Below are 27,508 nucleotides of genomic sequence, written 5' to 3' on the forward strand. Positions count from 1 at the left end.
TGATTCAGTGTTGTTGTATCAGGCAGCATAGTAGTTTAAAAAAGTCATCTTATAGGATAACATCAAGTGATGCAATTTCTATTTTCCTTTTTTTGGATAGCTCAATCTAATATGAATATTGAATGATGCCAACTTAAACCATAAAACATATGTTTTGTTGCAAATTTGATTTCATGTTCTAATGGGAGACAAGTTTCTCAATATGGTATCAGTACAAATGTGCAGCGTGATTTGGGAAAATGAATTTAGTAAGGTTTGTCAACTTTATAATATATAAATATATATAATAAGTATGTTAAGAAACACATAAATGACTAATCGTGTACTTGATACAATTTGTATCGAGTACACTATTAGTCGATAAACTGCAGCTATGCAGTTTAAATGTAGTAGGAGCTGGGCTTGCAGGCAGCCTGGCTCCTACTATATTTAAACTGCAGAGCCTCAGCAGGGGTAGGTCTGGGACACGGCATGAGCCAGGACTTAGCAGTCCTGGCTTGCACTGGGTCCCAGACCGCTACGGCTCTGCTTTTTAAATATAGTAAGAGCTACCTGGCTCTTCCTACATTTAAAAGGGAGAGACGCAGACCCGGCTCATGCTGAGTCCCCTGCTGTGACTTTGCCTCCCCTTCTGCCCTTCTATGCACCATGGAGATAGTCCTAGGGGGGGAAGGGAAACCGCCTTTTAAGCCAGTTCTCCCCAGCTCCTGCTCCTCCTCTTGCTGCCTCGGATACAGAGAGTAGTTGAGTAGTAACTCGAATACCCGATAAGCCTAAGTATATCGGGTAGTTGACTACTCAAGTAGTTGTTTACATCTTTACTTCATAACATAATTTCAATCAACTTCATAAGTATACAGCGGACTGGGTGCTTAGATTTTTATCTTGCATTGTCAAAAGGCAGCTTATCTTTTTGTATCTGTGAAATGCCTTTCACAAATTGTGATGTATATTGTTTTCTATTGCAGTCCACAAGAATTGGAATGTCAGTGAATGCAATACGCAAACAAAGCACAGATGAAGAGGTTACATCTTTAGCAAAATCTCTCATCAAATCTTGGAAGAAGCTGTTAGGTATGGTGCAAAAAGCTTTTTCATGATCTTTCTTCTCCTTCTGGCATTTGATCATGTGTATTGTGGGCATTATAAACAATTGCTTCCATTTGATTCTTAACTCACCAGTTCTCCCATTTGAATATTGAAGCTTTTTGTGCATCACCTGCACCATTTTCAATTTTCCCTTTGCCCTCCATCATTCATGGGTCACCTCTGGGCCATAGTCCCTGTATCCTCATTGGGAATAACGTGTTGCTCGCAGTCAAGCAGCAGGAAGCACATCTCTCTGCTGTGACTAATATCTATTGCTACTTCTTGATACTGAACTAAATGCCATAGTGGCTTTACTGCTGCATTAAATGCTACTGACCTTTCGTTTGTTTAGCTCAGTGGTTCCCAACCTCCAGTCCATGGCCCATTGCTAGGCCATGAACTGCTCACTGCTCGGCGGTGGTGGCTGTTGGAGCTCAAGCCGGCTGTTCCTGGCAGCTCATCTCTGGCAGCCGTGGTGGCTCAGGAAGCAGAGCAGGAGGCTCCTTCCTCCCTCCTCCCACTTGCGCGCGTGGCGAGATGCACTTGGGGAGGATGGGGGCATGAAGAAGGAGGGAGGCGCATGAGCTGCCAATGGCCACTCCCCCTGCCCACACGCTGCTTTTTCCAGCAGCAGCAGGAGTAACATCAGATCAAATTATTATGGAAAGTATTTCTCTTGGTAATAACAAAAATAGGACATGGTATTAGAAGCTAGTTCACCACTACTCTTGCTGTACTTCTGCTTGTGGGCTTCAGAAAATGTCTGTTCAACCACGTTTTGTATTCCATATTTTGTTTCATGCTTTAATCTTACTATATATTTGAGAAATGTGTGTCTGTTTGTCCATCCGTGAGTACATTTGTTAAGAACTCTTCCTAAATGGTAAGAGGTAAGACTACCAAATTTGGTATGCATCTTGTCCTTATCATAACTTAAAGCAAGGTAAGGGTTCGGTTGTGTGAAGACAATGGGACGTGCCTGGAATTGTATTGTGTCTCGGAAATTGGAAAGGGAGGGGTCTTATAGGAGGGAGTTATTCTGTAGAATGACCACGGGGCAACAAGGAGCCAGAGATGGGGGGACTGCAACAGCTATAACCCCATTCAGCCTGCAGAGGGCAGGGGTGGAGAAAGGACTAGGGATGTTAGCATGTAGTCATTTTGGATTAACTCATAAACTCAGTCTTATCAGTTAATCCAAACAACTACACACACTCTCCTCCCCTTGCTGCCTCTCTATCAGAGGCAGCAAGGAGGGTGTAGGTGGGTGCCAGTGCCCATGGGGAGCCCCTAAAATCCAGTTCCTCTCAAACACAGAATCCCGCAGAGCTGCCTGTCTCCCACACCCTGCCCCCCGATAAACAGGCAAAAGTGCAGAGGGTGAGGGGGGCAGGAAGCAGCCATTACACATGGGAAGCCAGTTTTTAAGCCAGCTCTCCACATGCCGACTCCACAGAGATGCCTGCTTCCCCCCCTCCCCCCACACACACCTCCAGCTGTCTCCAACTTCACTGTCTCCAACCTTTCCTGCAGGGGCTGCCTCTGATACAGAGGCAGGAGTGCAGAGAGTGGGGCTGTACACATCTTTTTTTAAAAGCAAACCATGGACAAGCTAGAGTAGTTCATATTTCTCTTAGAGATGTGAAAGTGTAACTGTGTACACTGCTAACTGATAAGCCTGGGCCCATCAGTTATTTTGCATGGTTACATGCAGGCCCTTCTTTCACCCTTCCCTCCCTCCCCCCCGAGCTGCTACCTCTGTATCAGAGGCAACAATGAGGGAGGCGGGAGCAGGCAGGAGCTGGTGCTTGCAGTGATGAGCCAGCTCTTAAAAGCTGGCTCCCCATGTGCACCAGCTCCTGAGGAGCCACCTGCTCCCTCTCCCCCACATGTAACCACTGAAATTTTCAGGGGTAACATGTTTACTTGAATAAATACATTTTAAGATCCCTAATTTCTCCTGAATTTTACTTTACATTGAGATTTTTAATTACTAGAGACCAGAGTGTCTACTCCAGATGTATATAGTCCAAATACTCACTAACAAGTAGGTGTAACAGATCTTTCTTGTTAGGTTTTTGAAGAAATGGGAAAGGTCTTGGACATACTTCAGAAATTGAGGGAAGATCTTGAATAGATAATAAAACTGCTGATTAATCACCAGTTCATGCCTTAATGAACAGGGCTTGACAAATTCATTTATCTACTCGCCCGTGGCAAGTAGATTGCAGCCAGTCGCCCCATTCACCGGCGGTGTACACATGCGCAGTGCGGGTCTGGCGCATGCGCGGTGCGGGGCTGGCGAGTGGATTTCGCTGTGGTTTGTCGAGCCCTGCTAATGAATATAGCTTTAAAAATATAAACTAATACATTGCAATTCTAAAGTTGAAGGAAGGATTTTGAACTGCAAATAGTATGGAATTTCAAATTACAGTTCACAAAATGAAGATAAATTTTATCTGGATTTCAAAGTTTGTGTGCACCAAACTTTTTATTTCTCTCAGTCCTATTTGAATACCTTATCTTTTTGTCCCATATAAACCTAAAATGATCCCCTAAGTAGGGATGATAAATTTAGATTAACTAATTGAATAGTCGATGGGATTTCTATCGACTATTCGATTAGTCTATAAGGGCGCCTACTTTGAAGTAGGAATAAGAGATCCTCCGGAAAAGGGCTTTTTTCCAGAGGATCCGGCCAGTGTAGACGCTCTTTTCCAGCTTTTCTAAAAGCCGGAAAAAAAGCGGCGGACATTTTTATTTAAATGCCGCGGGGGATATTTAAATATCCCCCGCGGATTTCCCTATTACGATCTCAAAAATTACCATGCCCCTTCCGGAAAAGGGGCCAGTGTAGATGTAGCCAGGGAGGAAAGGAAGAGGGGAGGACAACAGCTTGAGGGCAAGGTGTTGGGGTTGTTAGAGATTGCTGTAAAAATCAGGTGTCTGTATTCAGTCCATGATCTTTAGTGTCTAAAGAAGTTATGAATTTAAGTTTCCATGTTTGTCTTTTAAAAGGATTGTGCAGCTTTTTTTTGAGGAAGAGGGCTAAGAGGTCTGATAGAGCATTTATTTTGTGAAAAATGTTCATCCATAGGTAACAGAGTGTTTTTGTGTTCTGTCATTTTCTAGTGTAAGTTCATTCAAGAGTTTAATGCAGAGGGGTCAGACCATATCCTGCCTGCCAGACCCTTCTATCAAAGCTCCCTCCCCTTCTGTGTCTCCTCCCCTACAGCCACAGTCCCCCCTCCCCCAACTCTCACGTCTGTAGTAACATCTTTTCCCACCAACTGACCTACGATTTCACTAGATGAATCTCATGTTACTTATATGGAACAAACTGCACAGGGAAATTGTAGAATCTCCCTCACTGAAGATTTTCAAGAAGAATTTAGGCAGCCACATTTGTCTTGGACAGTTCAGAAGAATAGATCCTGCTCATTGGCAGAGGGCAAGATTACATGACCCTTACTCTTCTTTCTAACAGAGAATTTTCTGGACCATGGAAGGTCAGTATTGTCTAGTATCATTTCCAACACTTGTGCTGCTGTAGGACATTTGGGAAAAATTAGAGCTAAGTAAGAACACAGAACACTGTGCTGGTAGCTGTAAACAAACTTTATGGGACCGCGGGAAACTTGGCTACACCCATGAAAGGTGGACATCTAGCTAACTAAAATAATTCTGGACAATGGATGTTTCTGGACCAGAAAGTTCTGGACTAGAGAGGTTCAACCTGTATAGTTATAAATGGAGGAATAAGATGGGAGAGAGGAGTTTCATAAAGAAGCAGGAATAGAACAAGAAACTCTAGATTATCAAATATGATAGTCAGGAAAGTCTGTTCGGCATGGTTTATACGATTGCCTTATAAAAAGACAACCAGGAGAGATGCTTTGACCTGAGTCAATGCACTCTTTTTCATTGTACATTTTGCCTCCCTTTTTCTGTTGGGCAGATATCAGTACAGGCAGTCCCCGGGTTACGTACAAGATAGGGACTGTAGGTTTGTTCTTAAGTTGAATTTGTATGTAAGTCGGAACTGGTACATATTGTAGGGGAAACTCTAGCCAAACATTTCTCCAGAGCTCAGTTTTATTCTCCCACACCTCACTTCCCTCAGTCCTTTATTCTCAAGCTGAGGTGTCTGCTGAGAAAAGCCGCTCCGCGTCTCCCTGGTCTGCTGGGGGCGAGGGGGGGGGTGCTAGCTTCGCGTCTCCCTGGTCTGCTGGGGGGAAGCAGCTAGTGCAGGGTTGCTTCACCCCGTTTGTAAGTAGGGATCCGATGTAACCCGGGGACTGCCTGTAGTTACATTAGGTATGTCTACACAACAAAGAAAACATCTGCAGTGTGGGAAGATCCCAGACCTCAGGGCCCAGTTAATGCAGGGCCCTTTGCTCTTGGTGGCCAGCCCTTGTGAGTGCTCCAGCTCTGGAGGACCCACAGGATCACTGATGATGCTGGATCAGGAAGTGTTTGTGGTCTAGGGTAATCCGTATTACAGAGGTTCAGCTTGTACCACTTCTATTTTAATGCAGCATCTATTGTATTTGGGTACATTTATGTTTTCTTTTCTGTTTTCATTCAGGGTGATGAGTTTTGACTAATTTATTTTTTGATTTGATAGTGGATCAAAGATTTAAGGGACTAATTTTTGTTTGGTCTTCTCTGTGTAGACTTAACTGTAGAGCTGTATATTTTTTAATAAGCACTGAATATGTGATATTGAATTCTAATAACCACGGCAGTGTTTTCAAATTTGGATACTTCAATAAGTTGCTTGATTTTCACAGATATTGGGCATATTCCAATTCCTGTTGGAATTGTGGGGATTCAGCCTTTATGAAAGTTCCTTAGGTGTGTGAATGAAGATTGATATGCCTGGTTTTGTGTCACTGGCTTGAGAATTCAGCCCTAGAGTTTGGTGCCTAGTTGATTTTCTGGTTTCATCAACTCATTGGTGCTTGAAATATCTTCTACAAAATGGGTAGAACACTAGGCTGTATTGATGACATCTTTTTAATGATTTAAAGGTTTTTCAAATTCTTCTTGATATTTTGTCAGAGGGATATTTTAGGTGGGGAAAGTAAACTGAAATTTTTCTACTTCTAAGCAATTCTGATGGAAACAGTTGCAGAAATTTCTAAGCATGTATTGGGAAGTGTCTTGGAAGCAGAAGGAAATCTGACTGTGGGTACCTTTCCTTAGGTTACCAAAATAAAATAGATCATGGAGGTCACAGTTAGCTATTACTTAGTATTTCATCAGAACTTAATTGAATGTAATGAAAATAACCTACATTGCATTTAACTTATACTTAGCTGCCATTTCTGTCCAATAAGAGGCAATGCTTATTTCATGGTTTGTACATTTCCAGATGGACCTTCAACCGATAAAGACTCTGAAGACAAAAAAAAGGAACCTGCATCTTCATCACAAAACAGTCCTGAAGCAAGAGAAGAAAGGTATTTGAACCTGTGTGTGTATATAAAATGAACTATCACAACTGAAGAATTATTAATGTGAAGAATCAATTTCTTAGGTGCTTCCCTAAAATATTTAATTTTGGTACAAGTATATCTGGGAGTAGGGAGGGCTGCCATGTTTTTATGTCAAAGACAGATCAGTGTAAAATAAAAAAAAGTGGTGATCATTATCAAGACAAAATATAGGGTCTTTTGTAGTGGGGATGAAGGTAAGTCAGTTCTGTTGTTTAGTATGAAAAAGTGTCAAGTCATTGACCACAATATGAACTGAAAGTGTGGGTGTGTTGCCAGAAGAATAAACCTTTGAAAATGTAATTTTTTTTCTTCGAGTGCTGGTCCCTATGTGACTACAATTGTGATGTACTCATGAACTCCATGTGCCTGGAGGTAGAGAATTTTGAAAGCAGTGTCTCTTGGTATGCATATGTGCCCTGTGTCATCTGGTGCTTTCAGCTCAGGAGACAAAAGGTGGAACAGGCCAACCACCTCTCCATTTCCTTCCCACTTCTGTGTGGTCTGGGTTGGAGCATTCAGTGTCTGAATATTCAGGTTTCTTTTATCTGTGAATGTATGTAGATAGAGTACATGGTTTTATGGTCTAGTTTTAAAGTTTATAAAATGCTAAAATTATCAGATAAGGTTTGACTCTCAAACTGAGGTGTGCATCCCTTCCTCCCCAGCATGCACACCCTGTTTGGCTATTGTACTCTGGGCTTCAAAATTTGTGGTTCCTGCCTGCACGCCTTTTTGATCAGCAATGACTACGTATGCCCCTTGTACTATTTTAGGGAAAGCCCACATTGTAACAAGGTGCAGTACCTGCCATTCATTCCTCTGCCATACCGTTACCATAGACTCTTCCTTTAGGTGATTCCTGTGACACTGCAATGGGCCTCAGACTGGGGGAACCTCCACCCCATAGATCAGTGCAAATGCTGTGGTGGACAGATCTGTGTTTCTGCCCTAACGTGTTTGTGTAGGGGGTGGAAGTGTAAGGGGTGTAGATACATCTCTGTATTAATCACAAATATCTCTATTAATCATTTTCTCATTGAAGTTTTTAACTTTGTATCAGGGCCCTTTATAAGTCATTTTATATAGCTTTGTATCAAGTCCTTTTAGGTAGAAACTTTGTACGTTGTCATATAGAACATAGAAACTTTGTATCTTGTAGAATATAAGATAAAGAGGATATCTTTGTACCCCCTTTTCCTTAATTGATTGCCATGTTGAACGAATGAAGTGTTTTGCCTTATCCCCTGGAAAGATCCCTTGTAGTACTTTAAGTACAATAGTAGGACCTGGAGGGGCTGGAATGGCTTCCCCAACACATAGGAGCCCATGAGATTGATCTCTTGACCTTTGCCCCCTCTATAGTAATATTCTTGTTTCATCTCTGATCACACAAAGATTCTTTTTTATGAAGACTAATCATTTCTGTAGCTCTAAATAATTGCATAAATGTTGTCTTCTGTCTTGAGAATATTGTTAATGAGATGTAAAGATAAAAAAAAGTTTATTTTGATCTAGGGTGAAACATGTTGGAGAAGAGACACTTCATATTAATTGTCTGTTTTCATTTACTTTAGCAGTTCCAGTAGCAACTCCAGCATCAGGAAAGAGGAGGCTAATGCTCCTTCAGATTCCTTCATCCCTTCTTTTCCTCGGGCTCCAAGTACTTCAGATTCTGTACGAGTGAAATGTAGAGAAATGCTAGCTGCTGCTCTCAGAACAGGAGGTGAGCTTTGTAGAACTTACTCACAATATTTGATTTTGTTCTGTTTCTTCTTCCTGTGTATCCTAGCAGTGGTTGTTGGACCAGTCAGAATCCTATACAATCAGGCTGGCTAGTAAAATATAGGCTCATCCAGATTAGCATAATCCTGGCAACCTAGGAGCATGCTGAGGTGCATTTCATGTTGCAGTCCATTTGACAAATGCTTTCCAACCGGAGATAATTCTCTTCATAGTGCATATTAGCCATTACCTCCTTGTTCATCAACTTAATCTGTTTCCATGAAAGATATCCTTTCAGTGATGTTTTTAGGGTACCATTATGTCTGAGTCCTGTGACTTTTCAAATTCTAGTAGCCAGAATCTCTGTTTCAATTGGGACTTAATTTTGCTACAATACACCTGGCATTGGTGTTTGGATCATTTTAAATACCTAAAATAATTTAATTTATTTATCTAACCCAGAACAGCAGTATCCTCTTCTTGTCCAGTTTCAGGGGTGTTAGCTTCTGTGTCTTTTGAGAGTTATATAATGTAGAAGTGAATGAGACCTATGAAATAATCTATTCTATCTTGCTTTCAGTGTCAGGAGATTTATCATATCTTTGTGTTTTTATGCTAGAAAATAAAATCTTCACTACTTCCTTTGGGGGAATTATTCTGTAATTCAGTAGATCTCTCTGTCAAGGCTTTTGTTTTCCAGCTCTTCCTACATCTGCCCTTCCCACTGTTCCTTTTTATTTTCAAAATACAGAAATAACCTATAAACTTGATGCATAATCTGCACATCTCCATGAGATCCTCACATCAAAGCTTCTCCTGTTACTGCTTATGTTTACACCCTTCAAATAATCGTACAGTTTAATGCTGCCATCCTTCTAAAGCTATCCGTTAGCCAAACGCTCATTTTTAAATTTAAATTCAAAACTTGTTCCAGAAATAAACATAGACCCATAGCAGTGGGAACCAAATCTGTTCATTATTAACTTCCTCTTTGGTTCAAACTGTTTTGTGTAATAAAGAGTAAAGGACAATCTCTCTTTCTTTCACATACATGAGAATTTTGAGCATGATGCACAGTAAATGAATGAAAATGGCAAATCGTATAATACTGAGAATATGTACAAAAATATCAGGATGTTCAAAGCAATGTATGTGCAGACAGCTTGGATCCTTCCTACTACTTTCTCTCTTCAGAAAATGGAGCCTTTTTTTTGGACCCCAGAAGAGTATTGTTTGTAGGTCCAAGCTCTGCCTTCAGGTTAACACTATCTCTTCCATAGTAGGGCTCACTTTCTAAATACCAAGTCATCAAGTTTGTATACACTCATTTGCAGAGAGCATCCAGAGGCAGTTAAACAGGAGTAATATTTTACACAAGTGTCAAAGTCTAGCTGGCAATAAATGAAAGTTAGGATGCCTAACTGACTTAAATGCTTGTGAAAATGTAATTTAGACTCCTAAATCATTTAGATAACTTTACAAACTTTGCTCAAGGTCAGTTGAAAACACTCTTGTCTTTGGAAACTTACCTAAAATTATTACAAGTCTAACAGACTAAAAAGAGTTATTTCTTTTCTTCAGTTTTCTTATGTTGTGCATTTTGACATTTTGAGTGTAGGCACTTTTGTTGTTTTTTTTCCCATTAGTAATCAGTCATGTTCTGCTGTTTTTGTTGGTCTTTTTGTCAAATTGTCGTGGGCATTTGATAAATATGGTACTTGAATTTTTTTTAACTTTATGACATTGATGGAATTCTGTAAACTGTAAATGAAGGTGTAGGGAAGAAAGGTGGAAAATGTTGATAGTGTGCTCACAGTGCCTAGCCTGTCGCCCATCAGATTGGGAATTAAATGTTAAATTAGAAAGTAAATGGTTTTTTCTTTTTCTTTCCAAAATTTCTACTGAAAGATTTCTAAGACTGTGCATTTGAGGCCAAACTTTTCATACTGTCTTTGGAGTTTTAAAGCAGTAAATAAAATAGGTAAAATATTTACTTTCCTGTGTTATTGCAGTTCAGTTTGTCTGCTTTCTGTATATTTTAATGTCTATTAGGCTTCTCTCTATAAATAAATGACTGATTCTGCTTTTATCTAACACTAATGTAAGTGAATGTGCCCATACTCCCTTGAGAGTGAATTTTATCACTGACATTGAAGTGATGGTTCAGTCTTTTTTTCAGAGTAAAGATTGGCAGTTGTCAAACTGAATAGATTCTTCAAGACTTAACTGATAATTTAAGAGCTCTTTGTATGGTACTTACATTTACAATTTAGCTTCTGATCAAATAAAATTTTAGGCCAGTACTTTCTATCAATCTTGTTTTCTTTACTTCTGTGTATTCTGCAAAATAATGAGCTAATGGGGTTTTTCTGCCATAAAAGTACAGTATATATTGCACTATTTTTTTTAAATGCAAACCGGGGTTATGGCATAATGTACTCTTTCCAGGGTTCCCAATGGGTCCTTGAGATGCTAAGGAAATCTAATGTCCACTTAATGTTAATAATCAAACTTCTCTTTTGTTCAGATGACTACGTTGCTATTGGTGCTGATGAGGAAGAACTGGGATCTCAGATTGAAGAAGATATCCTTTGCTCTAGAATTAGTATTTGCTGATGGATTTATATTGATGTTTAAAAATGTTTTTGGTCGAAATATTAAATATTAATTTTATTCAGTAGGAAAATATTAATTTTTCTCAATACAGCAGTGTGAAAATGTTTAGTGTTCTTAAGTATATGAACATTAAATTACATTCAGAACTCTTTTCCTTAAGTTATGGTCTAGGGCTGCTGCTGCTAGTAGCAGCTTTAGCAGATATCTTACTAAAGAGACCTGTGGTGAGATTCTAGAGGCAGTGTGGCCTCGTAGATGGAGTTCTGGACTGGGACTTGGCAGAATGAGGTTTTATTCTCACCTCTGCCATTGACCTGCAGGGTGATCTTGGACAAGTTCATTTCTTATCTCTATTTCTTATCTCTGAAATCTGCTGAGGACAAGTACTATGTAGGATCTAGGTGGTGGTGGTGGTGGTGGTGTTCCTGTTATCTTGGATGAAATCTTAATGCACAAAATATGTATAACTATCAAAGTGCTTAAGTCGTCTTTTACTTTAAATTGCTTAATTTCTATTTTGTGTTTGTTTGTTTTTTAATTCTGTGTTAATGCTTTTACAAAGGAGGGCTGTTCCTCCTGCACCCAACTTCATATTGAAGTAAATGTATTGTTTTCAAATGAGCCAAATTAGCAATAGACGGTATCTGTTACTAAGCAATAGGGTAAAAAAGGAAGTAACAATCTGAGCTACCTGATAGTACCCTGACAAGTAGACATTTAGCCTAAAATATGTCTTCTGTTAAGAAATTGGTGAAAACTTTTGTTTAATTTTTCATAGGAAATTTGAGTTGGTATTACTGATGCTCAAATATCAACCATCCATTACTTTGGAAACTAATCTGTACCTCAGAAGAGTAAATTTAAGATGCCCATTGTACGTTTGTGGGAGGCTTCTGCAAGTTAGAGAGAGCTTGAGCAATCTTCAGTTTCACACTGTAGTCTTCCAAATGGTCAGCAAAACTGTTTCTTAATGTGTTGATCTGGTTGCCATGTGTTGAGCAGAAAACATTGAGAAAATTATGTAATACATACATTGGTAGCCATTGCTAAGGAAAGAAACTGTTCAGAATTGTAAGACTAGATTTAGCAGAGCTTGGGGTTTCTTTGGGTTTTTTAATATATAATTTCAGTAGATAGGATTTGTGTTTTATATTTAAGCGTTTTTTTTAAACTTTTATCTATTTAAATTTTATTGGAGAGATAAGACACTGTGATTAAAAAGTTAGTTTTATGACCATTAAAAGAAGAATCTTCAACATCACATCACAATGTACAAAGTAAATATACTTCAATAAAACTAATACATTCTCGAGCAGTATTTTTATCACTATGCTGATCTGTACATTTCTATTATTATTGATGAAAATATTTTTCATCTGCGTAGGGTCAGAGCAATGTTTAGTGACATTTACTGATAACATCTAATGCTGCCAAACCTGTGCAAGCCTGAGTAGACATTTGTGAAAGAAATATTATATTGTGTTCTGCATATTACTTCTTGTTGATATATTCCTTAAGTCATAAGCACCTATATATCAAGAATTGAAAAACACTGACATGAAATACAAAAATCGGGTACGAAGTAGGATAGCAAATCTCAAAGACACAAAGAACCCTAATCTAAGAAAAAACGTATTATGTGGGAACATAGCTCCAGACAGGTTTGCCAAAATGACAGCAGAGGTAAGTAAATATTAGGTCCTGTAAATGTTGTTATTGTTTGACTTAAGTATACAAACTATCAACAAAAATTAATTTTATTTTCTTGCCTTTTTTATACTTTTGTATCTGCACATGCTCATAAACATAGGTACTTAGGTCTCAATTGTGATTTGTCCGTTCAGCAGTAAGATGGCTTGCAGACTCAGAGATTGTGGGATAATTCAAAAGGTGTGATGCTTGCATAAGGCAAGAGGCAGGTATAATGTCTTTAGGCTGCATTTTTTATTGCATACAGACTAGCCCCAGCCTTAAAGTTAGGGGATGTGGAGTGGAGGTTTTCCAGTGCCCTCCTATTGGCCTCCCATCCCCCGCAGCACAGAGTCACATGGAATAGCCGACTGGGGGCTGCTGACATGCAGGGAAGCCTGCTTGAGTGTGCTGTTGGCCAAGAGCTGCTTACATAAGCATCTCCCAGTCAGAGCCTCTCTCTGGCACCCATCTCCCTCCCGCACCCAACTCCTGCACCCACTCCCACATCCCTCTCCCAGGCTAGAATCTCTGCTGCACCCATACTCTCTCCCAGGTTCTATTATAACTATGCTAGTATTATTTTTTTATGAAAGGACAGTGTTACAAAACTGTTCACATTGTGAGTATTTCATGGTGGAAATAAACTTTTATGCAAAGACAAAAATAGTGAAATACAATTTTGCACAACCAGAAAATTGCACAAGGTTCCATTCCTGGGGACCTTTCTCTACTGCCTTTTTTTCTTTATCCTCACACTAATTAGTATGTTCACTTAGGTCTATATGTTTTTCACAAAGACCTTTTTCGCATGTTTGGTGATTATGTAACTACTGCTGTTTAACCAGGGGTATAAAGGAGTGAAGAAATGTTTTATCTTTAGGTAGCATCTTTGGCAAACTTAGTGAAAGTTGTGAAATTTTAAGTTGAACCTTGTTCCGTTTGAATTTAGCCAAGATAAAAGATCCAAGATTCCTAGAATGATTTAGCTGCTTGAAAGGACACATGTTCCTGGATTTAAAAACAAAATCATATCTTCAATATGAATAGATACATTTTTCAAATGAAATTTGCTAGGCTCATATATGCGGGGGACATATTATCAAAATTGTAAGAAGTGAATACCCAACAGCAAACTGAGAATGTTATGGTAGACAGTCTCTTTTCCATAACAGGAGATGGCAAGTGATGAACTGAAAGAGATGCGCAAAAATCTGACCAAAGAAGCTATTAGAGAGCACCAGATGGCTAGAACAGGAGGCACCCAGACTGACCTGTTCACATGCGGCAAATGTAAAAAGAAGAATTGCACTTACACGCAGGTACGTAATCATTCTTATTTCCTTTTGTCAAGGCTGAATCTCAATTTTAAAGACACTTTTCTCTCTCTCTCTCTCTCTTTTTTTTTAAGAATTTGTATTTCAGTCTCTTGTAACTTGACAGCTGAAAGAAATTCTTTTATAATATACCAGTGTTTGAGTTGCTTTGAAATGTTTCTTTGTTTCAATTAACCTAAAGCAAAGGAATATTCTGCTCTTTGAGAAATAAACAGTAAACAGTGGCAACAGAGAGCCTCTTTTTATAACCAATTATAAGCAGTAATTTTTTATTTCCAAATATGCTTATTTCTGTTGGTATTTCATAGATTTAGATCTGCTTTGATGGAGAAAATGCTCATCTTATTACATTGCTTCTCTCAGTCTTCTTAGAAATTAGCAATTAAGCCTAATCTTAATACTCTATCCAAGGAAAGACATTCTTTAACATTGACAAGAATTTTTTTTTTTAATTTCAGCAATACTGGCGGGGGGGGGGGGGGTTTGCTAGACTTTCCTTTTATCAGGAAATGAAAAGGACTTTCCGTTTCCTTTCCTTGTGCAGGAAATCAACTGATATAACTAGTGTTCTTAATGTGCTTGAACTATCTTTCTGTGTTTTTTGGTGGTGATGGCAAATGTTATATGTTGAAAGTAGGGATATTAGCGTGTAATCATTTACACGATTAATCAATAAACCCAGGCTTATCGGTTAATCCTAACGGTTACACACATACCACCCTTTATTGCCTCCGTATCAAGGGCAACAAAGGTGGGGGAGACAGTAGCTGGCTTTTAAGCTGTCTCCCTGAACATGCAGGCTCCTGTGGAGCCGCCTGTTTCCCCTCCTGCCTCCTCCCCCGCACCTCAACAAACACACTGCTGCCTCTCTGTCAGAGGCAGGGGGAGTAGGGGCAGGCGAGAGCTGGTGCTCACCTGGCCTGTGTGTAAACATGTAACTGCTAAACATTTCAGTGGCTACACGTTTACACAAATACACAATTATTAACATCCCTAGTAGAAAGCCTCTGAATATTAACATTAGTTATAATTTTATTAACATAGGGCCTGTTTTACAAGCCTTCTATTTGAACATAAGAACGGCCGTGCTGGCTCAGACCAAAGGTCAATCTAGCCCAGTAGCCTGTCTGCCGACAGTGGCCAGTGCCAGGTGCCCCAGAGACGGTGGACTGAAGACAATGATCAAGCGATTTGTCTCCTGCCATCCTTCTCCAGCCTCTGACAAACAGAGGCCAGGGACACCATTTCTATCCCCTGGCTAATAGCCTTTTATGGACCTAACCTCCATGAAATTATCTAGCTTCTCTTTAAACTCTGTTATAGTCCTAGCCTTCACAGCCTCCTCTGGCAAGGAGTTCCACAGGTTGACTACACGCTGTGTGAAGAAGAACTTTCTTTTATTAGTTTTAAACCTGCTACCCATTAACTTCATTTGGTGTCCTCTAGTTCTTCTATTATGGGAACTAATAACTAACTTTTCTTTATTCGCCCTCTCCACACCACTCATGATCTTATATACCTCTATCATTCCCCCCTCAGTCTCCTCTTTTCTAAACTGAAAAGTCCCTGTCATTTTAACCTCTCTTCATATGGGACCCGTTCCAAACCCCTAATCATTTTAGTTGCCCTTTTCTGAACCCTTTCCAAGGCCAAAATATCTTTTTTGAGGTTAGGAGACCACATCTGTACACAGTATTCAAGATGTGGGCGTATCAGAGTTTTATACAGGGCAGTAAGATATTCTGGGTCTTATTTGTACCACTCTCGCTAATTTAATTGGGAATTGTGTGCAAAAAGCTTGCAAAGTCAAGTCCATATTGATTTCAGTAATGCTATAGAGAATATATTTGACCATAATAAGCTAAGTGTATGCTTCTAGTAGGTAAAATGTTTTGATGCAAACACATACGGTAAAAATCTCTCAATTCTTGGTGCTTTTAGGTCACCCCATCATAAGTACATTTGTTTAAATCTATGAAGACTGTACAATTGCTACTTCTAAAAAAAAAAAAAACCTTCAAAAATATTTCACAGTTCTACACGGATCTTCATTATTGAAATTAATACTTTTTGTACTTAAATCAGCCAAGCAAAAGGGTTCCCTCTTTATGTGTTGGCACAAAAACTTTACTCCCTTTTTTTCCTATAAATGAAATTATCATAATTATTTGTTAAAAATCTAGTAATTCCAATTTAAGTGTTTGCCTAACTTGTACTCTCTTGTGTTCATAGTTGACATGGTGCTTAAAATTTTAACTTACCTAGGTTTTTCATGTGTGAGGGTATAACCATTTTGTGGGTTGTAAAGGTTCAGAATTTGTTAAACTTTATAAATACTTTAAATGGAACGTTGAACCATTCTTACACAATGGATTTCAAGTAATTGTTTGAGCATATGTGCATAGCTCTTATAGTGCTTTTATTTAGGATATAAAGGTTTTATTTTAGTGTACAGTAAGAACTTTACATTGAACAAAAATGGAATAATTGAACAGGATTGTGGTGATAGTATTTTTCTTTCCTTTTCATTTCCTTCTCATTCCCTTTACTGTAGGTTCAAACTCGCAGTGCTGATGAACCTATGACAACATTCGTTTTCTGTAATGAATGTGGAAACAGATGGAAGGTAAAGCTTTTGTTCTCTTCTATATATTGTGTAGCAGATGGTCAAATTTCCAGTTTACTTTTCTGATTACAGAAAGCCTATTTGAGTTGTTAATCTTTTGTTTTTCTTCTCAAACCAGTTTGATAAATCATAAATATTGCCAAGTACCTTTAACCTAGAAATATATTTGGAAACGAAACTCTTATAGTTTGCAGTTAGTGAGATGTCCCATTAGCTATATTGATTAAATCAGTTTTCAGATTGTCCTGTAGTCTCGTTTTGTCTTTCTTTTTCTGTTAAGGCTTACCATTGTGTAAAACTGAGTGCAGGGTGTGTGAGCTTTTAGAACAGCTAGAATTTGAATTCAAAAGATGTGGAGGAAAACAAAATGAAACTATTTGATCTAGACAGTTACATATTTAACTCATCATAGATTCTCAAATAGGATTCAGCAATAACACTTCTAAACCAGAAGATCAGATTAAATACAAAATGTTGCTTACTGTGCAATGAATACAGTTATTAATTTAATTTTAAATTTTTCATATTAAAAAATTACAGTGCCTCAAGCTCTGCAATTTAGTATAATGTCATGGATCAATGCCCAAAAAAAACCAAGACACTGCTGGTCTTAGGAGCCAGTGACTGTTCTGGCCAAACACATTATGAACAAATAGGATTAGAAATGAAAACACTGGAAAGCAAAGGGCCCAAGCTTTTCAACCATGTGTAGAATTCATTTTTCAAGTATGTGTCAGTGTGGATCCACTCTAGGTTTGTATGAGCCTCTGCACGTTAATCTGGATTTTTCTGAAAATCCAGGTCTCGTGGGGTGGCATATGCTCTCTCTGGCTCATCATGTTCCTGCATGAGGGCCTAAAAGATGAGGTGTCTGCAGTCCTCCTTCAATTCTCTGGGGCAACAAGATGGAACCTAGCTGATGTGCAATCTGTTAGACTATTAGCTTTAGGGAAACTTCTCAAAACGCTTGTTCACTTCTGAGATTCTTCAGAACCATCTTCATTTTTTTTATTACCCTAGTCTTAGTGCTTGTCAGATAGAAAGCTGCTTTTAAGCCCCACACCCACGCACACATGAACGCACATTCCCCAAACCTCACTGAACAGCAGCTTGGCACAGTGGATCCAAAGCCCACAATATTCAGGCTTGTCCATCCTGTAACTGTCTTAATTCCTCTGAAATATTGGTCCAGCAGATGTGTGGTCTACTTGGGAGAGTCTTGAATTCTAAGCAGCTGCTCACTTTGCCTCTCCTTCTCTGAAAGAGCTCTCAAATCCATGGGATGCAAGGCTGCAGCTCCATCTTTTGGAGCAATCTATGAAAGTGCCATCAGATACAGAAGAGCCAAATTACTTTAATGCTCAAACCTACATCTAACTGGCAAGCAAGTGACTCTTAAGACCTTAGCAGAGACAGTGGTGCCAAAGCCAGTCATAGAATCAACATCAGTACTAATGCTGTGCCTAGACCCAAAGCCCTCGTCAGGCTCAACATCAAAATTGACACCTCAAAGTCAGTTTTGATGCTGTGAAAGAGGCCAGCCTGAGTGGTGGGGAAGGAGCTCTGTACTCTCTTGTGAAGAAGGAAGCAAGAAGATGACAGAAGACAAGTCACACCTAGAATTGAAGATGCACAGAAAGGAGCTGATGGTGGCACAGCACATACTACCAGTATTGCTCTTGTACCATATATATCCCAGGATGTATTTCAGAGACCTCAGCTACAGAGACTTTGACTTATGAGGGGAATAAAGTAAGGATGTTAAGGAACAAAATACAGGACTATGTAGCACTTTAAAGACTAACAAGATGGTTTATTAGATGATGAGCTTTCGTGGGCCAGACCCATTTCCTCAGATCAAATAGTGGAAGAAAATAGTCACAACCATATATACCAAAGGATACAATTTAAAAAAAGTGAACACATATGAAAAGGACAAATCACATTTCAGAACAGAAGGGGGATGCGGTGGGAGGGGGGAGGAAAGGAAGGTAAATTCCTGTGAGTTAATGATATTAGAGGTGGGGAAGGGTAGATGACTGAGAGTTAATGGTATTAGAGGTGATAATTGGGGAAGCTATCTTTGTAATGGGTAAGGTAGTTGGGGTCTTTGTTCAGCCCCCTGCGGACAGTGTCGAATTTTAGCATGAATGCCAGGTCAGAAGATTCCCTTTCAAGTGCAGATTTGAAAGTCTTCTGATGTAGGATGCATGTGATTAGGTCATTGAGACAGTGACCTTTCTGGTTGAAATGGCAAGAAACTGTTTTTTCTTTGTGATCCTGTCTGTCTGTTTTGTGGGCATTGATTCTTTGGCGAAGTGTTAAGCACTAGTCGACTATCTGATAAGCAAATGCTGGGGACTCTTGTACATTTCAAAGCTGGCACGCCGCATTGTATTTATGTGACCATCAGTTATTTGTACTATAATGTCCATGAAGTGAATCTCCTGTGTGGATAGTGGGGTGGAAGTTGTTGAAAGCCCAGTGGAATTCAAGGGCCTCCTTTCTGTGGGTCCAGATGATGATGATGTTGCCAGTGTAGCACAAGTAGAGGAGGGACACTTGGGGATGGGAGCTGAGGAAGCGCTGTTCTAAGTCAGCTGTAAAAATGTTGGCATACTGTAGGGCAATTCAGGTACCTATAGCAGTGCCTCTAACTTGAAGATACAAATCATTCCCAGATCTGAAATGGTTGTGGATGAAAACAAAGGCACAAAGTTCAGTAACCGGTTGTACCATGTCATCATTGAGGATATCGTTCCTGATGACTTGTAGTCCATACTTGTGTACAGTATTGATGTGGAAAACTTCTGACTCCTGTAAAGAGATCTCATCACCTTTTGGCTTCTCTTTTTTTTCTGTGGAGAGGGCAAGGAGACTTGCTGCTAGATCGCCTGGTGGGTAATGGGTGAAGATTTGGCGAGAGCGCTCTGGCTTTGACTAATGTATTTTTGAAAATTATTTCAGAAGTTTTGATGAACTACAATGGTCAAGTAAAGTGAGGACAGTACTATAATTAGAAGAAAAAAAGGGTTTTTTCCCCTTTACTTATCTTTGGGCCATTGTGCAGTGAATTGTGAATACAAGTTGAACCTCTCTTGTCTGGCATCCTCAGGATTGGAGTGGTCCCGAACAAGGGAATTTGCTGGACCAGGAGAGGTCAGGTGTCTGGGCTCTCCTGAGGCTCCGCTTCTGGCAGCGGCCCCGGGAGAACCTGGAGACCTGACCACCACCTCAAGCCCACCTGCCTGGATCTGCTGCTCCCTGGGGAATCCTGGCCCACATGCGGCATCAATAGCTGCTGCCAAGGTTTCCTGGCCCCACTTGTGGTGGCAATGGCAGCTGCTGCTGGTGTTCCCAGGCCCTGCACGTAGCAGGGCTACTGTTCCAGGGATTCCCCAGCTCCCGTGCGGCAGCTACTCCCAGGGCTCTCTACCCTCCTGTCATTGCCTCTGCAGGCTGCCACCAACCAAACCAGCTACGCTCACAGCTGCTCTCAAGCTCTGCAGCTGGGGCTCTCTGCTATAACATCTGTGGTCCTGCCGAACCAGGGATTGCCGGACGAGAGAGGTTCAATCTGTTTTTTCCCTAATTCTAATATTTATTTCACCTATTCAGCTGTGGTAGCACCGCAGAAGCATATATTGTCTCCATGCTAAACATGTCAGCAGAAGAAAATTGGGAAAACTGCTGGGGATTGGAGACAAGCATTCTTTATTTTATACATCTTGCTGAAGTTTTATACACTTACCGTGTATTTTTGCCCTTTTATTTAATGTTAGGTTAAATGCGCACTGAAAAGTATTTAACAACCTGCCAAGTCTAGAAGTTCTTTCATACCAATACAAATAATTCAGGACCGAATGATTTTTAGCTGCATTCACTGTGGGCCAATGAACAGAAAAGGATTTTTTTTTTCAGTCCCTTTAGAAATTCTTGAAAGAAGAAAATGCTAAAAGGGATGTAAGCAAATGCTCAGACTGGTAATTACCACATCATAGAGGAGTGTGTTCTTCTCTTCCTTCTTGCAAAGAGCTAGAAATAAGCTGTATGCAGATATCTCATAAAATATTTCTTTCTTTTGACAGTTCTGTTAGAAGAAACAATTGTGAAGACATCTGGACCAGTATGAAAGAGGATTTTGTATTTAGCTTTAAGAACTAGGCCAGGCATCTAGGTTCCTGCAAACGAGAAACATTTTTTTTAAAGCAGCATACATCCCTGGAGTTAACCTTTGGTTTTTGACACAACCATCCCTTCCTTAAATGCCTTCCTATAGTTAATAGTAGGGCCCGGATGCTCAGTTGTACGCTGTATGTTTAAAATATTTTTTCATTTTTATAAGTAAGTTGACATTAAACTTTTATCAATAAACTTTTGGTAACAGAATTGTTTTTCTTAACTATGTGAACAATGTACTGTATATTTTTTTACAGTCTGAAACATACCCACTAGACACATTTTACCTCTCCAGTCTGTTAAAAATGTATGAATGAAATCTGCATTTGTTTCTTATTGGCATATTCCTACTAATTTTGTGGGGAGGGAGGACAACTAACTTAATTTTAATTATACCAAATCTGCTGTGGTGTCTAAATTGCAGCTTGTTGGCTCTGTCTCATTTGTACATACTGTTTATGATTTAATGCTTAAATTCAAATCATGAAGTTTGGAATTTTGTTAATGGATCTATTGAACTCTTCTGTTACAATACTTGGATGAGATTGGTTATGTAATGAGCATTGATCAATCCAATTTATTGTACTGCCCTAAAGTCTGTAAATTACTACAACCAGATTTTTTTTTTTGGAGAAATGACTTTATAGCTTGTTTAAATTTGGTTTAATTGTTTTATTTTGCTTATGTGTTTGATACCACAATTTATTTTAGACTTTGTTAATGAGCAAAGACATTTTGTGGTAGGCTCCTTAAATGGCAATCAGTAAACTAGTTGATAAAAAAGATTGGTTGGGGAAGTAATATTACTTCACATCAATTCATATAAATGGCATTAGTTCCTGTGAATGGCTCATGAACTTTATTTTGATATGTAGAATCATTGATGCCATTGATTAAACCATAGACCAGAATAAATCATTAAATTTATGGTCTTTCACCATCCAAGATGATAGAAAGATGTATTTTATTAGAATGTGATTTTGACAATACAGCTTTTAAAATACTGTGCAAATGTTATTTAGCAAAGAGCCAGCATTGTTAGAGGACATAAGATTCTTACATTTTTGGTCATCTTTATATTTATATTTATATTTAAGCTCTGGGGTGGGGAAGATCTGACCAATCAGTCTATGAGGAATTTGTGGATAGTTACTCATGTAAATGCATTTAGTTTCTGGATAATAAACTCCTTACCTGAAATGGGCAGTCAGATTTTTCTTTTGCTGATTTGCTCTGTAATGGGGGAGACATGCTTTCAAAGGAGGCAGCATTACATTCTAAAAAAACCTGATCTGAGAGACCCCAAAAACAGTTTGCTAAAAGCTTTAATCGTACATTGTAAATTAAGCAATTTTCCATTGAAAGAGAAGAATAGTCTGTTCTTTTGGAAGGGAAAATAAATGTGGATAAGAATTTAGCTTGCTGTAGATACATCTGCCTAAAAAAGGAAGGAAATTATTCATATATTTCAAAGGTTATTGCATAATTGTATGGAAAGAATTTGAACTCTGCTTGGTTGATATTTGTGCTATAATGCAGAAAGATATTTTTAAAATTAAACTGAATGTAAAAGTGAATGCAGTAATTTACAATGAAAACTTAGCAGGACTGTTTGAATTATGTACAGTTTCTTTGAAAGTATCTTGATCTTTTAAGTCGCCTCAGATAATAACAAATGAACTTTAATTATAAATGTTTAATATCAGTGTATCTGTCCTTTGTTTTTGGGCACTTCTGAAGGAGAAGTCTGAGAAATTGTATTAAGCAAATGGTAGTCTTGTTACTTGGGTGCCAGTTGGACTTTGACAGCCAGTGGAAATCTAAGTTAGTTACAGAACAGGCACAATGAGAAGTTCCTCATAACATGAAGTATGAAGTTCCTCACATTCTATCTACTCTCAACCTATCCCAAACCTTATATGTAAGGATGGCCTGCCTTGATAAAAGGATACAATAATAATTCACTTTCCATGCCTGCTTGATTTTGTGAAACTTCCCACAAGAGTCTGAACTGTGATACTGGCTTTCGTGATTAGTGGATGTCCTATGGGAACTGGAATGAGATACCGACTGTGGCTTCAGATGAAGAGTAAGTAGTAAACAGCTTCTGGGACTTGATCATGCAACTACTTAGGCAAAACACCCATGGATGTCAGTGGGACAAGTTAAGGACCCTCATCCCCACTGACCCAGATAGATTGCTGATTTAAATTGAGTCATTCATTTCCCATAAAGTTATTTGTAGTATATTTTACTATAAAATGTGTTTTCTTAACAAGTTTGAGACTGGTCACTAATAGTTTAAAACTTGGTTGTGGCTTTAGATTAAAAGGTTAAAAACAATCTCAATTAGGAGAATTAGTTTTCAAATTTCACATAAAGAAGGCTTTAATGGTCATTCTTGGTGTCTGAGTGCCTGCTATTACTGGAAAGAACACTTAGATATACTATGCTAAATTTATATTTGATTTAAAATGTGTAACCTACAGAATTTTGCTATATTGTACTAATGAATTTGGAATTTAAAGTTCAGTCTGAAGCACAATGTTGATGGCATCAATTGATGTGTTGGCTGAAGGGGTCCATGCAATTTTAATATTGCTTAGCAGGTTCATGAAAAGAACACCCTTTAACAGTATGAATGTTCTGTGGGAGTTATTGGTATATAAAGTGCAGATATTTAAAAGCTTGTATCAGTGGAATAGAAGGTTATTGCAGCTTAATGATGTCCTGCTGCTAGATAAATGCCAACACAAACAATGTTTATTTTCAGGCCAGGATATATTAATCCTGTGATAATGGTTTTGACATTATTTGTTCTATATAACTTGTGTAAATCTGATCCCTTTGTCTTCATAGTTCTTTAATAATTATTGTCTACTATAACAAGGTAATGACTATCTCCCAATTCAGTGGGACTAAAACTTGGCCCTTAGAAAAGATTGGCGTGTTTCGCTAGAGATGAGCTTCTGCAGTTATGCATAGTGAAACAAAATACAGGGAATAAGTGATCTCATGTGATTTAATTAACCTTATTTAATCATATATAAAATTCAATTAAAATGCTAATATTTAACACTTCTCTAGGATGCTGTCAGGTTAGTTGGGTCCAGCATCCTGGAATTGTGTGACAGGAGGATGTGTTTTAACTATAGCTGAAATGAATGGGAATGTTTCCATTAACTTTTATTTTTCCAGAAAACTGACCAGCTTAATTGTCCAAGTGAAATGCAGAAAGTGAAAACAGGTAGTAGAAATGAGCAAATTATTAAATGTAAAAGTACTTTTAAAATCTAATCTGATCATTTTAAAAAAAAATTCTGGACAGTATCCTTTCAATTTTAGTAATTCTCTTCCATTGAATATAATAGACGAGAACCCATTGTGTTTCATGAGATACACACTTGCTTTGTTTGACTCTTAGCTCTTAATGAGGCACCTTCAAAAAGATGAGGGAAAACATGAGCAAAACTCAATTGTCGGTTTTGTGAAATGATACAGCTTTGAATTTTTCTAACGCATATCTGATTTCACCAGCAAGCTGAAAGTGACCCAGTTTAACTTCGTTTGTCAGTTTAGTGCTTCTGAGAGGTCTGATGTAACCAAATTAATAATTTGCTAATACTCCCAAGTTCTCCCATTGCTGCCTCATCGACATGTCTATTTTGATCTTTATCTAGCACTGCGACTACTAGCCAGTATGCTAGTTAATACGCTGAATAAATTGAAACTGTTAATGTGAATAGTGCTGTGAGTATGTAAATGAACTGGACTGAGATATTGAAATTGATATATCCAGCTGCTAAATATAGCAAAAAAACCTGGAAATCACTACTGAGTTGGACCAAATTTCAACTGGTGATCTAGAAGAGCTCTTTTTAACTGAGTCATATAACCTCATGTGCTGCTGGCAGAAGTGTTTTCCAGTTACTTGTTCAATGTTGTTGTTTTAATTAATCACTTTTTTTTTCAAACTGGCATGTTAAATGCTGTTGTGTTTTATAGAAATTGGTGATAGCTACAGCTGTTGCTTACAACTCACCTTGTAGCAGGTCTTCTCCCTTGATTCTGTGTAGGGACAAAGCTCATTAATTATTTTAATGGGATTAACACAAAGAGAAAAACATCTCCGGCATGGTGCATTGAACAAGCTAGTAAATGAACATGTGTCTGAATTCCCCCCTCTCCCCCGCCCCCCTAGAGAAAGAGTTGAGTATATCATAGTGCCCGGCTGGAGAAAGATTAAATTCACTAGAAAAAGCAATGCAAAACTATCTGAGACCATCCCTTTTAAAGAGGTAATTTTTTTTTTTTTTTACTTCCCACCCTTCTCCTCCCCACCTACCTTCTGGTTCATATCTCATTGCATTCTTTCAAATCAATACATAGGAAACTACCACAGGAGTTAAATCTACAGTAAATGAAAATGTATGTAGTGGAAATGACATTAAACTACAGTATATTTTGGCTTAATCACTTGTCTGATGAAAAATGGATCTATAAACTCATAAATTTGTTTCGCTTCTTCCAAGGTTTAACCATGATAACTAATTTGAGGTGTATTTAAATGCAATATTGTAATAGGTATGAGGTTTGGCAAAAAGCACTAGTTTGTACATATAAGTACAATATACTATGGATACCAGAAATGCACAAATGAAGCTCATAGAAGAATACTGCTTTGCTTTGAGATTTGTCTGAGCCTGACTTAATGCTATATCCCTGGAAGCTTGTTTTAACTTGCTTTTGTATGAAGCATTTGAACATCACCTCTGAAATAAGGGAGCCCCAAACACTCTATCCTGTAATTTAGGATTTTCAGTGTCTATGAACACACAAAATGGCTGCTACTGCAGATCTCCAGGGACTAAATATTGACATATTAATTACAGTTATTTGCATGTGCCTGTGCAGTGAATAGAACAATACATGAGAATTCTTGTGCTTTATTTATTATTCTAAATTCCCAGACTCTTCCCCTTTCCTAAATTCTTCAGCTTTTTATAAACTTTGACATTATGAACTTAAAAATGTTTTCAGCAGACTCTGATAGTAAAATAACACTTTTCATTAAGAGAATTCTATAGGCAGTATTATTCCAAACCACTAGTTTCATAAACTTGAAGTTGTAATGTTTGATTTCCATGAGCACATTGTTTATATGTATCAAGTAGCCACTCCAAGACAAGTACCATCTCTTCTTCAAAAATAGGACCAGGTTGAACTATTATAAAATGTTAGGCTTCAGTCTACTGTAGTCCAACTATCAACAGCATAACTGTTTCTACTGTGGCTGCACAATGGTTGGGAAAGGTGAGAGCAGTCATAACTAACACTGTTTAAAAAAATAAATTGGAAAGTTATTTTTTTCCAGAGTAGTAATTTTAACTTCCTGTACAAGAGTTCATGTCCAAGTACATTCTGCTACTGTAAAAATCTGTCTCCACATTCTCCTTTGCAAAGTGTCACTTAGTTGATCAGAGGCTGCATTTAGCTTGTGGTATCAGAGCCCTCTGCAGGTTAAAATATTGAAAGTTCATATTAAAATATACCTGAGTTACTTTCAGGTAGATATCCTATTAACTCTAAATTCTTTGTTGGTTGATGTAGCTCAGTCCCATTTCTGGTTTTTTGTTTTTTTTTTTTAAAATAAATACATTAATAAAAATATTATGCTTTGATGGATTTTTCAGATAAGGACTGAAGCAAGTCCTTATAAATAGCAGAGTTCATAAACCGTGGGTAGGAGTCTCTATGCATTAAGGTGTAGATCTGGAGCTGTGCATCATCAAAAGTATGTTGTGATGGTTCCAGCATATTTCGGTTGATAACTTCCCTTACTCGGGAGTCCAGGCTGACCTGTATATTAAAAATGCATTTGTTGACATTGGTGAGCGCGCACACGTTTCCAGCTCTACCCATTTTAAAACACTTTTAATAATTTTAATCTTCATTCCTCAAACAAAGCGTAAAGTGTGTCAGATACACATAGTGATAACAATTTTCTGCTTTCTAACTTTGTATACAATTATCGCCTTGAGGGTAGCAGTAGAGGAATCCTCTTGTAACGATTCTCTCTGCCTTCTAACTTTGTAAGCAATAGTCACCTTGAGTAGCAGAAGTAGAATTGAAAAAGGCCCCCTTACTTTTAAACAATACATCTGGAATCGTATTAGTGCTAAATTCTGAAGATATTGCTGGAATTTTTGTTCCTTTTGCTTAATCAGTGAATTTTGTGTGACTAGCTTTTGTTTCCTTGGGAAGGAATATCTCAGAGGCTTAGGATTAAGCGGAAAGCATCTGCAATTAACAGAAATGTTTAAGCAAATCCCTTTACTAAAGAGTGGGCAGAATTAGATATGAATTGCAAATAATTGTATAATGGTTCCATATTAGATGGATATTGTGAAAATTAAAATTTCACTGAGGTGGTAGTCTGAAAGATACTATGTTAACAGGTACTAAATTTCTTTTTAAACAAGAAATTAACCAAAGGAAGAAACTCAACTTTATAGTATAATGTTCAGTGTATGAAATATTTACCAATATCAAACAACTAGGTAGTTTTGTATATCTGCTGATTGTAAGAGAAATTTTCACTTATGGTTAACTTTTGCTGTATGGTTAGAACAGATTATATTTGAGCAATTCCTTTAAATGGAATTTTTCATGAAATATAAAGATTTTAAACTCATTTATAGTCTTCCATTTCTTTTTTTGCTGCTATTTAAAAAAATCTAGCTTGTTTG

General features: G+C 38.2%; 2 protein-coding genes across 5 annotated transcripts in view; one reads left to right on the forward strand and one right to left on the reverse strand.

The window, feature by feature from the left end:
• TCEA1 (transcription elongation factor A1) overlaps positions 1-27,453 on the forward strand; it is a 56,545-nt gene extending 29,092 nt beyond the window's left edge. For all 3 annotated transcript variants that reach the window (XM_075920703.1, XM_075920704.1, XM_006112188.4), the window contains exons 3-10: positions 969-1,074; positions 6,467-6,554; positions 8,165-8,313; positions 10,840-10,896; positions 12,457-12,611; positions 13,793-13,939; positions 16,509-16,580; positions 20,669-27,453. In XM_075920703.1, the coding sequence (XP_075776818.1) occupies positions 969-1,074; positions 6,467-6,554; positions 8,165-8,313; positions 10,840-10,896; positions 12,457-12,611; positions 13,793-13,939; positions 16,509-16,580; positions 20,669-20,677 (783 nt within the window). In that variant the 3' untranslated portion in view covers positions 20,678-27,453. The remainder of the gene's footprint in view (positions 1-968; positions 1,075-6,466; positions 6,555-8,164; positions 8,314-10,839; positions 10,897-12,456; positions 12,612-13,792; positions 13,940-16,508; positions 16,581-20,668) is intronic.
• RGS20 (regulator of G protein signaling 20) overlaps positions 26,430-27,508 on the reverse strand; it is a 34,125-nt gene continuing 33,046 nt past the window's right edge. For both annotated transcript variants that reach the window (XM_006112185.3, XM_075920705.1), the window contains one exon: positions 26,430-26,618. In XM_006112185.3, coding sequence (XP_006112247.3) covers positions 26,430-26,618 — 189 coding nt within the window. The remainder of the gene's footprint in view (positions 26,619-27,508) is intronic.

Source organism: Pelodiscus sinensis, chromosome 2 (assembly GCF_049634645.1).
Source record: "Pelodiscus sinensis isolate JC-2024 chromosome 2, ASM4963464v1, whole genome shotgun sequence".
Taxonomy (NCBI): domain Eukaryota; kingdom Metazoa; phylum Chordata; order Testudines; family Trionychidae; genus Pelodiscus; species Pelodiscus sinensis.